We start from the raw sequence: 16,753 nt of genomic DNA, 5'->3' as shown, positions 1-16,753 counted from the left end.
ATATAAGAGGTATAGCTTCAAAAGTATTATATCAATTACGTATTTTTCAGTAGGTGATCAAGATCAGCACTCTAAAACATAATGAACTTAATATCAATCAAAACTATTTAAAAAAACAAAAACCTTTGCACTTTTTCTGTCGTTATTCCAAAGTCATAACGGAGATTGCCTGTGGTAATAGCATCTGCGTTTTGGATTTTGTCTGACAGATGGGATATCCCCATTGTTTTTGGGCACTATTACCACAGATAATCTCCAGTTTCTCATCTGCTTTTTGGGTTTGGTTTGATAAATGGGATATCCCCAATGCTTTTGGGTGCTATTACCACAGGCAATCTCCGTTATGACTTTTGGATAATGATCGGAAAGTGTGAAGGTTTTTTTTTTTTTTTATTTTTTTAAATATAGTTTTGAATTTATATTTATATATATGTGTGTGTGTGTGTGTATGTACATATAGTGTTATAAAAATTTATTGCATCACCCAATTTTTCCACAAACTTCTTCAGAATCATCATCTGTTTTGAGGATCTAATGCATGTAGATACAAATGTGTTTCATGAATGATGCAGTACTGTCTAATTGTTACATCAGCTGCTTTATAGGTTGTCTGTATATGGCATCAGTAGTTTTTTGGTTATAAATAGTTCTTACTGAGTGTCAGTTTAGAAACCTATCTCCTACAATGTGCATGTGATGCTACCATGACCAGAGGTTGTGATTCAAGTCCACAGTAAAAAAAAAGTTGTCATTATTTCTTTGAGCAAAGAGGGACTCTCTAAAAGGCAGATTGCTAGAATGAAATTGAACAAGTCTGCTGTGAGCTGATGGGTGGAGAAATAGAGATAGACTGGCTGTGTAGAACTGTGGAATGGAAAAGGTAGGAAGAAATCTTCTACAGTAGCTGGAAGTCATGTAATAAAACACATGAGCCTGCAGAATTGTTAGCTGTCATCCACAGATCTCAAAAAAGCATGGCAGGAAACACCACGTGCACCATCCAGTCTTGCCTGTGTTCAGCCAGTCTCCCAGCAATACAGCCAAGAAAGAAACCCCTCTTCACCAAGAAGAGGAGGGACAAATGGTTCAAAGAGCATGCTGAATAGACTGAAAAAATATGTAGCAAAATGATCTTCTTAGACAAATCAAAGTTCAACCTTAATGGGTCTGATGTGAAGCATTTTGTATATGATGTCAATATGAAGAAGAGTCATTCAGCATGTTTGAATGCAACTGTGAAGTACATGCAATGTCAGATGGTATGGGGATGTATCTCTGACTAGGTTGTTGGACACCTGCTTTTTGGGAAAGGCATTAATAATGCCAACAAGTACATCAAGATCTTCGAGTCTCTGTTAACCCTGCGACTACCAGATGAGGAGATTTGCTATCATTATATTTCTTCCAAAAAATAAAACTAATCGATGAAACTGTTTTGAATTTGATAAGTACCTTCCTCAAAATATGTAGTTTCACAAAAATATAATATTTAATTTTGATTTTTTCCTACTGTTTCTAATAAAAATTTTGTTATTTAATGTAGTTATTTGCACTCGAACTCTGAATACTTCACCTACAAGGTGATTTTCATTTTGAACATAAAAGTACTATTTATTATCTTATAATTTTCACATTTGTTGGATGTACAAGACTGTTTAATGTAGGCATTATTATTTAATTTATTTTTTGAGTTAATATTTAATAATTGTTTTGTTTTTAAGATGAGTGTTGAAGATGGATTGTTGTAAAAGTGTTAGTTGTGACAAATTTAGTTATGTAACTCTGTATGAGTCATACGTTGTTGTTGAGGCTTTACTAATATTGTTGATGTCACATTACTCGAATCTTCGCTGTTTTTCTCATTACCTTAAAACTGGGTATCGTTAAATCAGTGCCATTTCGATACTTTATAGAAAGTTTGAGGCCTCAGTGATCAACATATAAATATAAGTGATGAAGTGAGAGCAAGTTAAGAACTAAAGAAGCAAAGTTAAGTGCAGTTCAGTCAGAAAATTAGTTAGTGAAAGAAAATGTAAAATTAGTCGGCGTGTGAGCGATTAACCACAATGGCCGATATTTTAAAGTGAGTTTCACAGTTTAATAGAGATAAGGAGAATAATTTGTCTTGTCAAAGGGTGTTCTAAAGTAATTGAACCCATCTGTGTGGAATTATTTAAAGTTCAGGATACAATTCTGGTAACCTACAGGGTAGCATAAGTGAATTATTCACTGTTACTATTGTGATAAGAGTAGAGAAAAATAGTTCATCTTTTCAATTGGATTCTAAAGTAATTAAATCAACCTAAATGGGCTTTTGGCTAGAAAAGAGAATTATTTTGAGTTTGAGATACAACTGTGATATCCATAGTGTAAAAATTTTTGTACATGGTTTGACTTGTTTTGAATATTATATTTTAAAACAAGTTGAGTGTGTGTTGTCCATTTATTGTTCAAATTTATCGCCAACTAGTCATAGACACCTACTGTAGAAGAATCCTCAACACACTCATATTTAAAACCCCGACAACATTTCATTTCCATAATCTCTAGAACCTTTTAAATGTATATCAAAACTTTTTTTAAGGTATTTGTTTATATTTTATTTTCCATTTTCTCTACTGCATCACTAACTATAGCTATTATCATCAATGTACAGTGCATTGAAATGTTTAAAATTAAGAAATGGAAATATGTACTTACTTCATAGAATAGTCTTAAAATATCTTCTTTGGGTCATATGCGTAATTTCATGTCTTTATCTTTTCACTTGTAGTTTATTTTCAATATTTTCTTTTTTCTTTTCAATCCTTTATCTTTTATTATTTATGTCAATACGTCAGGCCATTATAAAGTTACGATCAACAGACTCTGGGCAGAGGTATGTTTGCTGCATGTAAAATGGTGTTCACACACGCCTATTTTTATAAGTATTCACGAGAGAGTCGACCAAAGGTAAAGGTAAAAAAATCATTAAACCTTTCAAATATGAATTTTAAAACACAAATGATACATAATTAACTAAAATATATAAGTAAAACTTAAATGCAATTGTACTATCTATCAAACTAACATGTATAAAGGAAGAAACTATAGCCAAGTGCTAGGAACAGCAATTCATCTGTCATTTGAAAAATTATCTAATATTTAATTTCCTACTAGCCTGGAGAAACTAATCGTGAAATATGCTCTTTCTGTTGCTTATAAGCATCCTATTAAAGTCTACAAAAGACCATTGCTTAGCAACATATTACTTTGGAATTTGAGCCTAGCATGTAGCAGTGGGGGTGGGGATATAACCATTTCCTAAGAATTCTAGCTGTTGAAATACGAAACTAATGTGTCTGGAACTTGCACTTGTACCCGTAGAAGATGATAGAAGCTTGTCTAGATTGTTGTAGAGGTACTTGGGAGTAAGCTGTAAAGATACATAAGCAATCAAACCTAAGGTATTTCAATGATATGTACATCATGTGACAAGACAACTGAATATTTAATTGTTTGTTTCAGAGGTTTCTTTCAAAATAAAGAAGTAATGACTTGGATAATATAAAACTTTAAATTATAATATATTTGATAATGCTAATTTCATTAAAATACATTGGCAGTAAATTGATTTAATTAAATGTTGAATGTAACTTGGTGACATATTGTGACATGCACAGAAAGGTGTTTAAAAAGTATAGTGGTTGTTTAATGGTTAAAGTCAACAGTTCAGGATCACTGCAGTGGATCTGACCAGTGCATGTTATAGAATGACTCTACTCCCTGCCGCAGGACTAAAAAGGTTGTTAATATTCATGCACTCTATGCAGTAGATGTGAAATAAAGAGGAAAATTCACTCTACATATATGATAAAAACATTAAGGTTTTATAACTGTTGGAGGTATCCCACACTCTACAAAAGTTTAAAATTCAGAAAACAGCTAAAATAGGATAGAAAAAATATATTGTTTAAAAACATTTCGCCACTGTTAACGTAGCATCATCAGGAAGATAATGAGTAAGAAAGTGCGAGAGAAGAAACCAAAAAACACCTTGGAACTGCAGGAAGCCCTAATCAGTACTTGCTTCATGAACTCACCTATGCGCACATTCTGTCGTGCATTCTATGTCACAACAATGTCAAGCAGTTATCAAGGCCAGTGGAGATACAATCAAACATTTCTGTCAATCACATTAGTGACATAATCTTTAAATCTAGGTTTTCTTACTCGGATAACATTTTCATATTTGCCAAGTATTTGTTGATCATTTGCTGTAATATGTTTGTCACAGTAAGTTTATTAATTAAGATGTATATATGTGCTTGTATTACTGAAATATGAGTCAGCTTACAACACATAATGTCAATAACCATTTTACACTAGTTCTGATATTTCCACAATGCACAATCTCATAAAAAATCACCGGAACCAAGAAAAGTTGGAAAAAATTGTGTGAAGCAATAATTTTTTCCACCACTGTATGTGTGGATGTATAAATTTAAATATATATATATATATATATATGCAACTAAAATAATTAAACTCCACTACAGAAAATTAGAGTATTGTGAGAAAATTCTAATGACAGAAAAAGTTTTGATCTATATATTTTAAAGAAAAATGTTATAACCCGACAACATATTTAGTCCAGGAATTTACACTTATGTGGATGTTTACTCTAAACTCTTTTTCTTCCACACTTATTATTTATTAATTTTTTTAAAAAATGTTTAAAAGTGTTTTTAGCATAACTGGTGAAGAAAAATATTTTTTTTTTGGTTATCATCCTTTTTGAAAAAATGGGTAGTTACTTCCTTCAATAACTAGAAAGAATATATCTTTATTTGTTTGTATTTTGCTTAAATTTCAAAAACTTTTGGTGCCAGAGATCTATGTGTAGTTAGTGAGGTTTTATAAACTTAATGTGGAAGGTTCATAAATCTGTACTAATCCTTTAACTTATATAAAGGCTACATACCACAATGATTGTTATTTTAAGCTTAAACTAAATTTAGCCCTGTTTCTGTGTCATGCCCATCTGGAGTGAGGTCATACTCATTTTGAGAGATGAGACAGAGACTTGTATAAGTAAAGATTTGTTTTTCTTGAATATCTATAATTGGAATGATTGTTGACATAGGTCATCAAGAACTTGTGAGATGTTTCACTAGAATTCTGGACTGACTTTTGAATGTCGTATCATCATTTCATCTGATTCCTGTCTATCTTGTGCAAATATGCTTTCTCAAGCTACAATGGCCAGAACGTTTTGTGGTATTCTCATTGACTGATTTCCCATCAAATAGTTTGGTAAGAAATGCAGAATAAAGAAAAACTCTCCAGAAAATGTATTACAAAACAGCCTGAGTTTGACAACAAAAAAAATACTTGGTGCAATTTAATCACAATTTAACAATCTTTATCTCAGACACTCAAATTTCTTTTCATAACAAAATGCTAAAATTATTACTCTGGTCAAGTGACATTTTCACAGACTTATATGTACACTCACATATATTTTCTGTAAAACATATCACTTTCAACTGTGAATGTCCTGGCCCCTCAGAATTTCCCAGGTCTTGTGTTTGACCTATATCTAGCTATGCTCTCCACTTTTGCCACTACTATGAAAATAGCTCTCACCCACATGCAACTTCTTTTTCTACACAAGTAAGCAAAATCGGCCAGCAACCATGCTGGTATTAACCTCGATTTTCTGACTATAGAAATTCTTTAATACTGATATCTTGTTTCCTTTCAAATTCAACCTAGCAGAACTAAAAGCAACTATGAAGTAATAATGCATAGGTATTACTTCTTACCTTTGGGTATATGCTTACAGTCTGCACTTTTATGCATTTCAACTGCAGTTTGTACTGAAAAATGCTTCATTCAACATGATTGAAAACATTCAGTCATAATGTACAGCAAATGTTTATTCCAGTAGGTTTGTATGGGATTAACAGACTTTGCTCACATCTAATTGTTGTTTTGTATTATCTGATCTTCCAAACCTTCAGACTGTGGGAGATAAATTGAAGAGCATCTTCTCCACACTCAACATCTTGCACAATTCAAATAGCAGCTGACATCAGCATTTAATGCCTCAATTCAAATGTGACCAGTAAACCCACTGTCACACATTAGAATAGTATAACACCTTGACTTCCAGTTATTGTAACATCTGTAAGAATTTTATGCCTCAGAACTCTGGGGATTTCTAGCTGCAACACCTGTCGAGGCAATTGGTAACAATGGTACAGCATACCTTCCTGCACTTGTTGCTGCTTATAAAAGTACCACAAGCTACGTGTGTCCCTACTACATTCCTAAATCTGAGCGAGTAGTGCCCACTGTACTCTTGGGTTCTTCAGTTGGTTTTCCTGAAGCTGCTGGAATGTTAATCTGGGTATTCAGTCACTTGTGGAACCTAATACCATATGGCCTGTTGTTACTGTGGCAGAAATGGTCTTAAGTCCCACGAAGTGTCTAGGATTAAATCACTGAAAAAAAAAAAAACAGACAGGTTTTAACAGCATGACGACGTCAGTTCTTCAGCATTTTCATGTTGCAGGCCCAGATGGCCTCATGTGACAAAGTCATCGATCTGCAGCATTATGATTTAATGTGCTATCATCTCTTCCAGATTTTTGAAGTTTACAAGCCACTTCAGTGATGTATGATTCACCCAAAGTATGAACTTCCTACTATACAGTTAGGGTTTATGATGTTTAACGACAAATGTAAGCAGTTCTTTCTTCATTATGCAATATTGGTGTTCAAGAGCTGTTGCTTGCATTTTCCACGACATCCTGTGATTGTGATAATACTGTACTGATTCCACAGTGGCTGGCATCAGTATCCAACAAGAACTCACAGTGATTTCATGAATATGCCAGCATGAGAACCTTCATGTAAGTGTTTTTTAGTGACAGGAATGTTTTCCCATTCTCCACAGTCCATCTAAAGAAGTGCCCTTTGGCTTCAGTGAAAACAGATAATGGTGCAGCAGCCTTGGAAAAATTGGCTATGAAGTATCAGTAATAAAATGCAAAACTAAGTAAATTGTGGACTTCTCATTTGGTAGCACTAGCAATACTGCTAGTTTCAGTTACATCCTCTTCACCTGCTGTTCTGATGATTATTCCAAGGAGAAGGTGGGAAGCCATCTGTCTGTGATTACAACCCAACTGGACTCTGTCAGTTTTATGGGCTGTGTGTAGCAGCAGCTACATCTTGCTTCATCCATCCTGTATCTGTCATGCAATTGTTTGAAACTTGTTATCTTGCTGATCTGGCTTCATGGCAAGGTACAGGCAATTCACTTTGAAGTTACCATGGTGCACACACCTAAAGTATGTGCTTTGATCCTCCCTTCTGGAGTTACAGCCAGAGAAAGTCTTTATTGGCTGTGGTACAAACATCATGGAAGGACCAGAGAAGCCCTTCCTATTCACTGTGGGGACCAGTGTAATTGTGTTGCAGCACGAGGATGTGCATACTGCTGGTTTGTCTACAATGCAGCTATAGCTTGATGTGGAGTGCTCACTTGGTTAGGTCTGTATGTTCAAGGTGCAGCCACTGCAGTTTGTGCTGCAAGCTTTTCCTCTCTTTGTGACCTGTTTCAATTTATGACTTTGAACCTCATCAGCATAGAAATTGCCTCCATTAAAATGAGAATGTCTCTCACACCCAATTAATGCCTCATCATCACACTAGGTAGCTCCTTAATGAACTTGTTGATGAGGATGTTCTTACAATCTGCTGAAGCCATTGCAAGGTATTCCTGCTCATATAGCTGGTGCTGATTATTAGTGTAGGCACACAATTTCTCAGGGGAATACCTCCTTCAAGATTTGAACTTGGCCCAATAGACAACTTGTTTTTTCTACTGGTTCAGAACATTGGTGAACTTAACAAGAACTATATCCCAGTCCCATAGCTGTACCTTATTTAAGTGCTAAAAAACAAACAAAGGCAAAAACATGTGTATCTTTTAAATGCTTTAACTAGAGAGCTCATGTATCAAATGTATTTGTAGCAAAATCTAATCATTTATATCTCTAAAATCATATCATGTTTCAGACTGAGAAAACATGGCATTATATACTAACAATAACAATGCCATTCTTCTTGGGGTACAGGTGCTACCCATGTAACAGGTGGTCACTTTCATGTGACATACTAGTTGAATGACCTACTTTCGTGAGTAACTGGGGTGAGAGGAAGTTAATGGCTACCTTGACTGTCTTTCTTTATTAAGACTGAAATACTTAATGTGTATTGAAATTTTGAAAGAGTTTATATAATTGGGAGTTTCTACTTACAGTCATTCTGTGTGTAGGACATTTCCATGTATAATCATTCTGTAACTGGTAACTGAAATTTTCTACTTAAAAGCATTCTTTGTATATCCTGGTAACTGGAATTTTCTACTTAAAATCATTCTTTGTACATCCTGCTAAATGGAATTTTCTTGTTATTGAGGTTTTTCTAAGTTTTATACTATAATTGAGTGTTCTGTATTTGTTTTAGGACTGCTTTCCAGCTCGATTTTCTGGAATCCATTTCATTAACCAACCATGGTATGTTGAAGCTGCTCTCACTGTAATGAAGCCTTTTTTGAAAGACAAGACAAAAGAGAAAGTTAGTGTATTATTTAATTTTATCTGTGACAAAATGAAATATTAATCTTTTTTTATGTACTGACAATTAATAGGTGTGACTTTTAATTGTTCTTTACATACCTATGGTTTGTTTCTTATATTTTCTTAATTCCTACTGTGGTTTTTGTTTGTTTTTTCATTCTAATTATCTTGTGTGAAATAGTTATTAGTAGTTTTTCGGTTCATCATATGTACTAATGTATACTTACCAGCTGTGATTTTATTTATATTGAGTATTCTGTAGTTATTGATTTTTTTTGTTTTGTTGTCATTTGTAAACTGATAACAAGAATTTACTACTTTTCGTCATCATGTTTATGTAATTGATTTAATGTGTTTGTTAGTTGTAAGGCGTAAACTGGTAACTGATGGCTTTTCTTTCATTCACCAGTTTCCTACTCATAGCTAAATATTTATTTTTAGCTGTACTTGTAAATAAAGGTTTCTGCTTATCCTATTTATACTTGAAACTAGAGGTTTCGGTTTATACTCGTAATTGGAGATTTCTGCTTATCCTGTTTATACCGATAACTAGAAGTTTCTGCTTATCCTGTCTAAACTGGTAACTAGAGGTTCCTGCTTATTTTGTTTATATGAGTAGGAAGAGGTTTTTATGTATAATCATTCTTTATTTACTAGTAACTTTCCTAGAAATTTATGTTTTAATTCTCATTTGCATATTGAAACTAAGCTTTTGTTATTGAATTTATCATTTCTTTCATGTCATGTGGGATCATTAAAAGTTTTTTTTTAGTTCTTGAATATTTTGAAATGTTTTTATTAAGATAAGCTTGAATGATAATTTCTTCTGAAATTGAGAAATTCTGCTTGGAATATATTTTTTATGGAAAGCTCCTGTAAAAATGTCATTGTCAGTAAACACAAAAATGAAAGATTGATTAGTAGTATCAGAGCTTTAAAACTTCTTTGTAAAGGACAAACTTAATCCTTACTAACCTTTTCTTGAGTTTTATTAAATAAGAAACTTTGTGATGGATAGTTTGAAAACAATTAATGACAAAAAAGGGTAATTGAGATCTATTTTCTAGTGGTTACAAGGTTGGTCAAACCAACAGACCCCATATTATAGAGTTAAGAGTACAGAAAATAACAGATAAAATATACTTAAAAAGTATGATATCTATTTAGTAGGTTTTAGAGATTACGCAAGTGAAATTTGATAATTTTCAGATGAAAAAGAGTATTTTTAATCTTAACATAAAAATCACTTTGCACTCTGAGCAGTTAACAGCTTGAGTGAGTTTAACTCTATACATTCACAGAGAAATCTGTAGCAAAAATACGTAACTAAGTAATATTTTTTTTTTTGTCAACAAAAGACTTGTAATGTTCACTGATAGTCTGTGGAATTTTGTGAAGATATGCTTACATTAACAAATGTTATAGTATGATTAATCTTGTATACATGTTGTGGATTTTCACTGAGTTTTGGTGTATTCATCTGTGGTACTTGAAGTATTGAGTGCAAGGATTGAATTCTCCCACCAGAAATATAATAAAAATGTCCATGGAATATGTGTGTGTGTGTATATATATATACATGTATAGATAGAGAGACAAAGAGAAAGCCAAAATATTTAGTACTTTTCAAAGTTTAACATTTTGATTCTTTTGCATATATTTTTCATTCATGGAGATAGTGTAAGTTAACTTGACAGATTTCTTATATAAAATATTCTTTAATTCTACTTCTTCATGCAAATAAGTCACTTTTTTAGAGACTGACTTTCATTAAGAAAGCTAAAGTACAACATTAAAAGTTATTGTTATCTGACAAGGTAACTGGTACTTAAAATATTAGTGCAAGTGATAAAGTGAATACCTTTACAATTGAGACCATGGCATATTGGCTTTGTTTAAAAGTAGTTAAAATACTGTGTTTCTGTGGTAGAAGTTTACAGACTGGAAAGTTTTTAATTTACAGTAATTTTAAAACATTTCAACTTCACATTTAGGAGTTCTGTAAATATTGTTGGTTGTGAAATGTTAAAATTAAGATTTCAATTTCACGGATTTGTGAATATTGTTTTGGTATACATTATTTAGTTTTTGAAGTATTTCAACTGAAAACTTTTAATTTCACAGATAGTTATATATTTTGGCAAATCTTTTAACCACCATGAAACTATAGAAACTGTAACTATGAATATAGTAAGTATATGTTTACAAAATTTTGCAAGCTTTTATCAAACATTACAGTCCTGTTGTACACAAAAATTCAGGTTTTTTATAAAGAATTTGTAATAAAGATTTCTCTCTGAACTTACAAAGCCTTTACTGAGTGCAAAATTATTTTTATGTTAAGAATAAATATACATTTGTTCACCTTAGAGTTTTCATATTTCATTTGCATAATCTCTAGGACCTCCAAATTAATATCAAAAGTTTTTTTAGTGAAACTTTATATTTTATCTATTATCTTCTATACTTTATCACTAACTGTATACAGGCTCGGTCAATCTGTCTGACCTCGTAACCACCATGTAGCAAAATAGATATTAAATAAACCTAAATTACCCTTTTCTTTTATATAGAATGATAGCACATTGTAAGAGACAACTATATACTATTTATTCTTACAACTAAAGTTAATATTTTTCAAATCTTGTGGTCATTTAGATTTATTGGTTTACAGCTATACCTTAGAGTAATGCAAAAGTAATTTATCACAGCAGGGCAGCTTTGTGTAAAAAAATATCAAGTTACCAGCATGAATGGTCAAATTACAACATACTGAACTAATGAGACATGTGCATGCTATTGAGTGTTTTTTATTTAATTTTTTCCTCCATTTAAGTGTTCGTATCTAACCTAATAAGTTTCCAAATTTTACATTTCAGTTACTCTTATAACAATAAATGAAAAATATACATTAAAAACAAGAAATTTGGTACTTATGCGTGGATCATGAACTTTTAGCAGTTGATCGTCTAAATAAAAATTAAACTAACCTTTTAGTACAGTTGTTGTTAGTACAGTACTGAATTTTTATTTATTTCAAATATGCAAATTATAACGTAAAATAATAATAAATGAAAAGAATACGATGTCCTGTAATTATTACAACTTAACTGTCCTTCTAATTAAGCTATAAGTGGTTTAAAATAATTCCATTGGCTGGTCGAGGTAACTTGGTAATAACAGGATGAAACTTTAGGCCAAATAATTTATAAGAAACCCAGTAAATTAAAATCTTCTGTTTCTGTTGGTTATAAATAATCGAATAGCAAATGTAGGAGAACATCTTAAAAGACAGGAATTGATAGAAGAAGGTGGTATATTGTTTTTACTTTCTGGTTTATATCTTATTAAAACAAGATTGGAGGCTATAAGTTAAAATTATGTCTTAGCAATATCTCTACTACAAGTGTAATTTGTGTTAAACTAAGGATCTCAAATGGATATTGAAAAAATACCATAAATGGGCAATTTGAAGCAAAGAATTATCATGTAATACAGAGAAGTGAAGGTTGAGAACTTATTTAAATATTTCCTTTTGAAATTAAGAAATTGAAATATTGATAATATTAAAAGTTGAATTATAAACTACATTTTGATGCCAAGTTTATTGAAATAAATTGATGATAAAGTAATTGAATTAAATTTTGAATTTAACTCCAAAAGAATGGTTGTTACACTTATTGTGACCTATCCATATTTATAGAGATAACATTGGGCAACAAAAAAAGTTTTTTCTCTACTGTTAGAAAAAAATGTAACTGTTTATGAGTAATTTGATGATGTTGAAAATTACTGATTACCTCTAGTTTCGAGTTATGATAAATTTATTCAAAATATTCTTATATATCATGAAAATAACTTTTTCTTGAATAACTTTATTTATTAAATGAAAATTGCATTTAAGAACATATAATCTGCATGCTTTGAAAAGTTTTTCATGTTCACAGCATGAACTTGCACACTGTAGTTAGAATCAAGATTTTGATGGCGAGTTTGGTAAAATGAAATCCTTGTTCCTGGAGCTAATAAATTTCATTGCTGTAAACGAGAGCCAAGAGTTCCCCATGTTGCTTTCATAGAGACAATTCACGAATCAGACCATTTTGCTCTTCTTGTGTGATCAGATGAGGCAGTTTATGTTGAGGTGCCACAGGAATAGAATTACTAGATGGTGAGGATGAAGATAATTCATTGTCTTCTTCACAGGATAATACTTCTGTTTCCCAACTTGTTGGTGGATGTTGCACTGAGATACCATCCCCATGAGATACTGATTTTGTTGCAGATGCAATATCTGGATATTTGATATATTGTTTAGTTTTGCCTGAATATCCAGAAACATTAGTCATGCAAAAATAACAGTCAGTTAGATGATCTTTGGGATCATGCCATATCATGGGTGTCCCCCGGTGGGACAGCATTAAGTCTTCGGATTTACAGGGCTAAAATCAAGGGTTCAATTCCCCTCAGTGGACAGAGCAGATAGCCTGATATGACTTTCCTATAAAAAACACAAACACACACACATGTCAAGAGAACTGCAAATGGCATACTTGCTCTCTTCTTACTCAGCTACTTTATCAAGCCAGATGTGCAAACTATAAACACACATGTAGAGCCCAATGTTTTTCTTGGTCACCATTATTACTTCCAAAATAGTGGTAGTAAGCTACATTTACCTTGTGTGTGATGTTTTTTCTTCGTGAAAGTATAATATATTTTCCACAAATGTAGCAGAAACTGTTTGAGTGATTTTTGCACTTTTGGACTTTACTTGATCTGGAGGCAACCAGCATTTCAAATGATTTTTAAAAAATATAAAAGAATTTATGTTTACAGAACTATAGTTGATTCAAGAAAGAAGATTTGAATTTGTTTTGACTTTGTGCAGAGCAAGGTCAAATGACCAACTGAGTGAGTGAGAAGCACCTGAGAGAGAGAGAGAGGCTTCTGACTCTGCTCATTTTATACTCAGTCGAGGGACTTCTTGATTGCTCTAGCAAATTGAGCATGTGAAAGTTTTGGGATTTCACAGCATAAATATATTGTACTGAGTTGATTGCATAGTAGTTCACATAGTGCTGATAAAATATTGTGATATTACAATAAACATTAACTCAAAATCTAGAGGTTATGGACAGATTTTGACTACATTTTTGATTTTTGAAATCAGCACCATCAAATTTCCCTGAATCGCTTGAGTTTTCACCAGTAACTAATTTATCCAGTGTAATTAGATTAAAAAGATTTGAACTTCACAAGTATCAATTTTATGAATATTGCTGATTTAGAAATGTTTAAATTAACATAGTGTTACTCTAGCTTTATCACTATTAATGAATTCTGCAAAAATTATGAAATATCTGTCAAAGAGGCTGTTTTTGATAGTTAATACAATATGCCCTGAGGACTGGAATATTTTCAATAAACTTACTAAGGTTCTACTTGGAATAGTGAAAATAAAAAATTGATTCCAAGATTTTGAATGTTTTAAATACATTTTCCAGTAACAAGTTTGCAAGATTATCAGTGGATTTGACGTTGCAGTATAATATGTTAGTTACTACTTTCCTTCCCATTTATGGAAAACATTTGAATTTTATCTTTATCCTTGTTATAGATCTTTATGCATGGTAATAACATGACTACACTTCACTCCCACATTCATCGAGACATCCTGCCTGCTGAACTGGGGGGGCTTGGACCTCCCTATCACTATCAGTCTTGGGCCTTGCAGCTGGTAGGAGAGCCATTTAGCTTTAGTGACAGAAATATTTTTTGGCCACTCCACAATGAAACTCCTTGTTCCAGCTCATCTCCTTTAACTTGTAGGTGAGTGTTGGATTCAATAGATGTTCCTATTATCCAAGATAAAGTACATTCAACCTGACAGGTTATTCTATTATAGATTATCTCCTTTATCTTGTAGGTAAAAGTTGATTCAGTAGACTTATAATCAAAGGTAAAACACATCCAGCCTCACAGGTTATTCTGTTCTAGCTCGTTTTTTTTATCTCGTAGAAGAAAGTTGGATCAAGTTGACTATTATTACAAAAGTTAAAGCACATCCAATTTGATTGGTGTCTTTATTCTGTAAATTAGATTATCTCAACCTAAATATGTATGTAATGCTTACTGATCTAGTAATTTGCTAGAATATAAAAGTGACTTAAAACAGCTTATATGTATATATATAAACGTAACTACTCCATAGATTATTTTATAAAAATTATACATTTATAACTCATATGTGTAAATTATGTCATTTGTTAGAAGCTATTTCAATTTCAAAAATGTTTATTTTCCAGACTTATTCATTGATAATTATTAATCTTTTGAAAGGATGTGCTGCAACTGATATTCTTTTTATCAATGTTTTTTACAGAGCCAAGCGTTCTGCTACTTGTCCATCTCGACTTGTGGAGCGTAAGGATGGAAAGCCATCATGCACAAAACTAGATGAATGTTTCTTTTTAAATGAATGAATTCACAAGAGGTTTTCTGGTCTCTCAGTTATAATAAACCAAAGAACATAAGTTCAAGCTTGGAATGTCATACATGAATTCTATATTTCTATGTTGATACAGAATAAAAGGTATTTCGAGAAACTTTGAAGAACATTTTTGAAAGGGAACTGCTTGTTATCATGTGGAAAATATCTTAACATTTACTCTAATAACTTTTATAATCAGGGGCCGAAAAACCATGTGTGAGAAACACTCCAATTGTCTTTGTAATCAGGTCAAAAATACATTCAAGAGGTGCATGTGTTTGCATTTCAATCGAAAAAGGTACTCATAACTGTCATAACTAAACAGAAATAATTTTAGCATCTATTTTACTTTAGTACAGTTTTTAACTACAAAAAACAGTGTTTAAGAAGTATATCAGTACTATCTGAGAAATAGACTTGTAGATATTTGAATCATCATACTAGAAATTGTTTTATCTTATTTATACAAACATAGGACTCATACTGGACTTTTTGTATTATTTACTACTATTTGTTGTTAGTTTGAAAAAAAGTTAGTTTTTTTTTCTAGTTGTGATATTTTACATATTTTTATTATACAAATGTGTATGAATTATATATATATATATATATATGTGTGTGTGGATATTTATTTATTATATATTTATTCAACTAAATGCCAAAGGTACTGTAAGCTGAAATGTGTAGTAAGTAAAATTAGCCAGTGTAATCTGTTCATAGTAAGAATTTAATTGAACTCTTAAAGTTGTTTGTAACTAAAGCTAACTATCAGGGTTGCAACTGATCTTTATTAGCATTGATTAATGTTAAAACACTTCCTAGAGGTAGAACAATTAGAAATTTCTGCATAGTACATGAAGTAGATTCCTTTAGACAGAAAGCTCTCAATGATATATTATCTTCAAGAACATGTATTCAATTATTCTTTTAATAAACCATTGATTAATGAATTTGAAAGGTGTTTATGTTTTTATTTAATTTAACTTTTCATTCTATATCTCAGTAGTACTCAGACAATAAATGAAAACTTTGTATCCATTCTCTTTATCAAGAGAAATTGTATAACTCAATGTAAGCAAGATTGTCAGGCACAACAATACATTCAACAATACTTTAGTTAAAATAATGTGTGTATGACATGAGACATTATCTGTGTTGGCAAAATGGCCATCATGTGCAACATTTCCTGAATCTGGTATCTCAGCTTCATTTTTTTATTACAGAGATTAACTAGTTAGTTTTGACACTGTGTCATTGTTCTCTGTGGTTCCCATTGATGAGGCTGAAATAATAATTATGACCAAATTGTAAGAAGATGACATATTTAATAAGAAATTTGTTAATGACTTCTATCAGAAAAAATTCTTTGTCTCCTGTATATAATGCCCCCCCCCCCCACCTTGCAACTCTCTCTAACTGTAGTTTAGCTACACATGGAAAAATCTTAAACACAAAGCACTTTTAATCATCTAATAAATGTATTGAAGTTTGACCTCGTTGTGTTCATGTCACTTTTATCATTTGGAAACATGTAAAGAATCTCATTCGATGACGAGGAACCCCACTTTGAGACTAATAATGGCTGGAGACGGCTTAAATGGGTAATGAAGAGGTACCTGATGATGAC

General features: G+C 32.0%; 1 protein-coding gene across 1 annotated transcript in view; it reads left to right on the top strand.

Moving 5' to 3' along the window:
- The window catches only part of LOC106467931 (clavesin-2-like), a 38,653-nt gene extending 22,976 nt beyond the window's left edge, over window positions 1-15,677 (top strand). Inside the window, 3 exon segments of the mRNA XM_022396159.1 lie at window positions 8,521-8,631; window positions 14,254-14,465; window positions 15,019-15,677. Of these exon segments, the coding sequence (XP_022251867.1) occupies window positions 8,521-8,631; window positions 14,254-14,465; window positions 15,019-15,118 (423 nt within the window). The 3' untranslated portion in view covers window positions 15,119-15,677.
- Window positions 15,678-16,753: the final 1,076 nt, after the last annotated feature.

Source organism: Limulus polyphemus, unplaced genomic scaffold (assembly GCF_000517525.1).
Source record: "Limulus polyphemus unplaced genomic scaffold, Limulus_polyphemus-2.1.2 Scaffold2801, whole genome shotgun sequence".
Classification (NCBI taxonomy): Eukaryota; Metazoa; Arthropoda; class Merostomata; order Xiphosura; family Limulidae; genus Limulus; species Limulus polyphemus.
The sequence above is the reverse complement of the archived record's forward strand: the minus strand, read 5'-3'. Positions and strand labels throughout refer to the sequence as shown.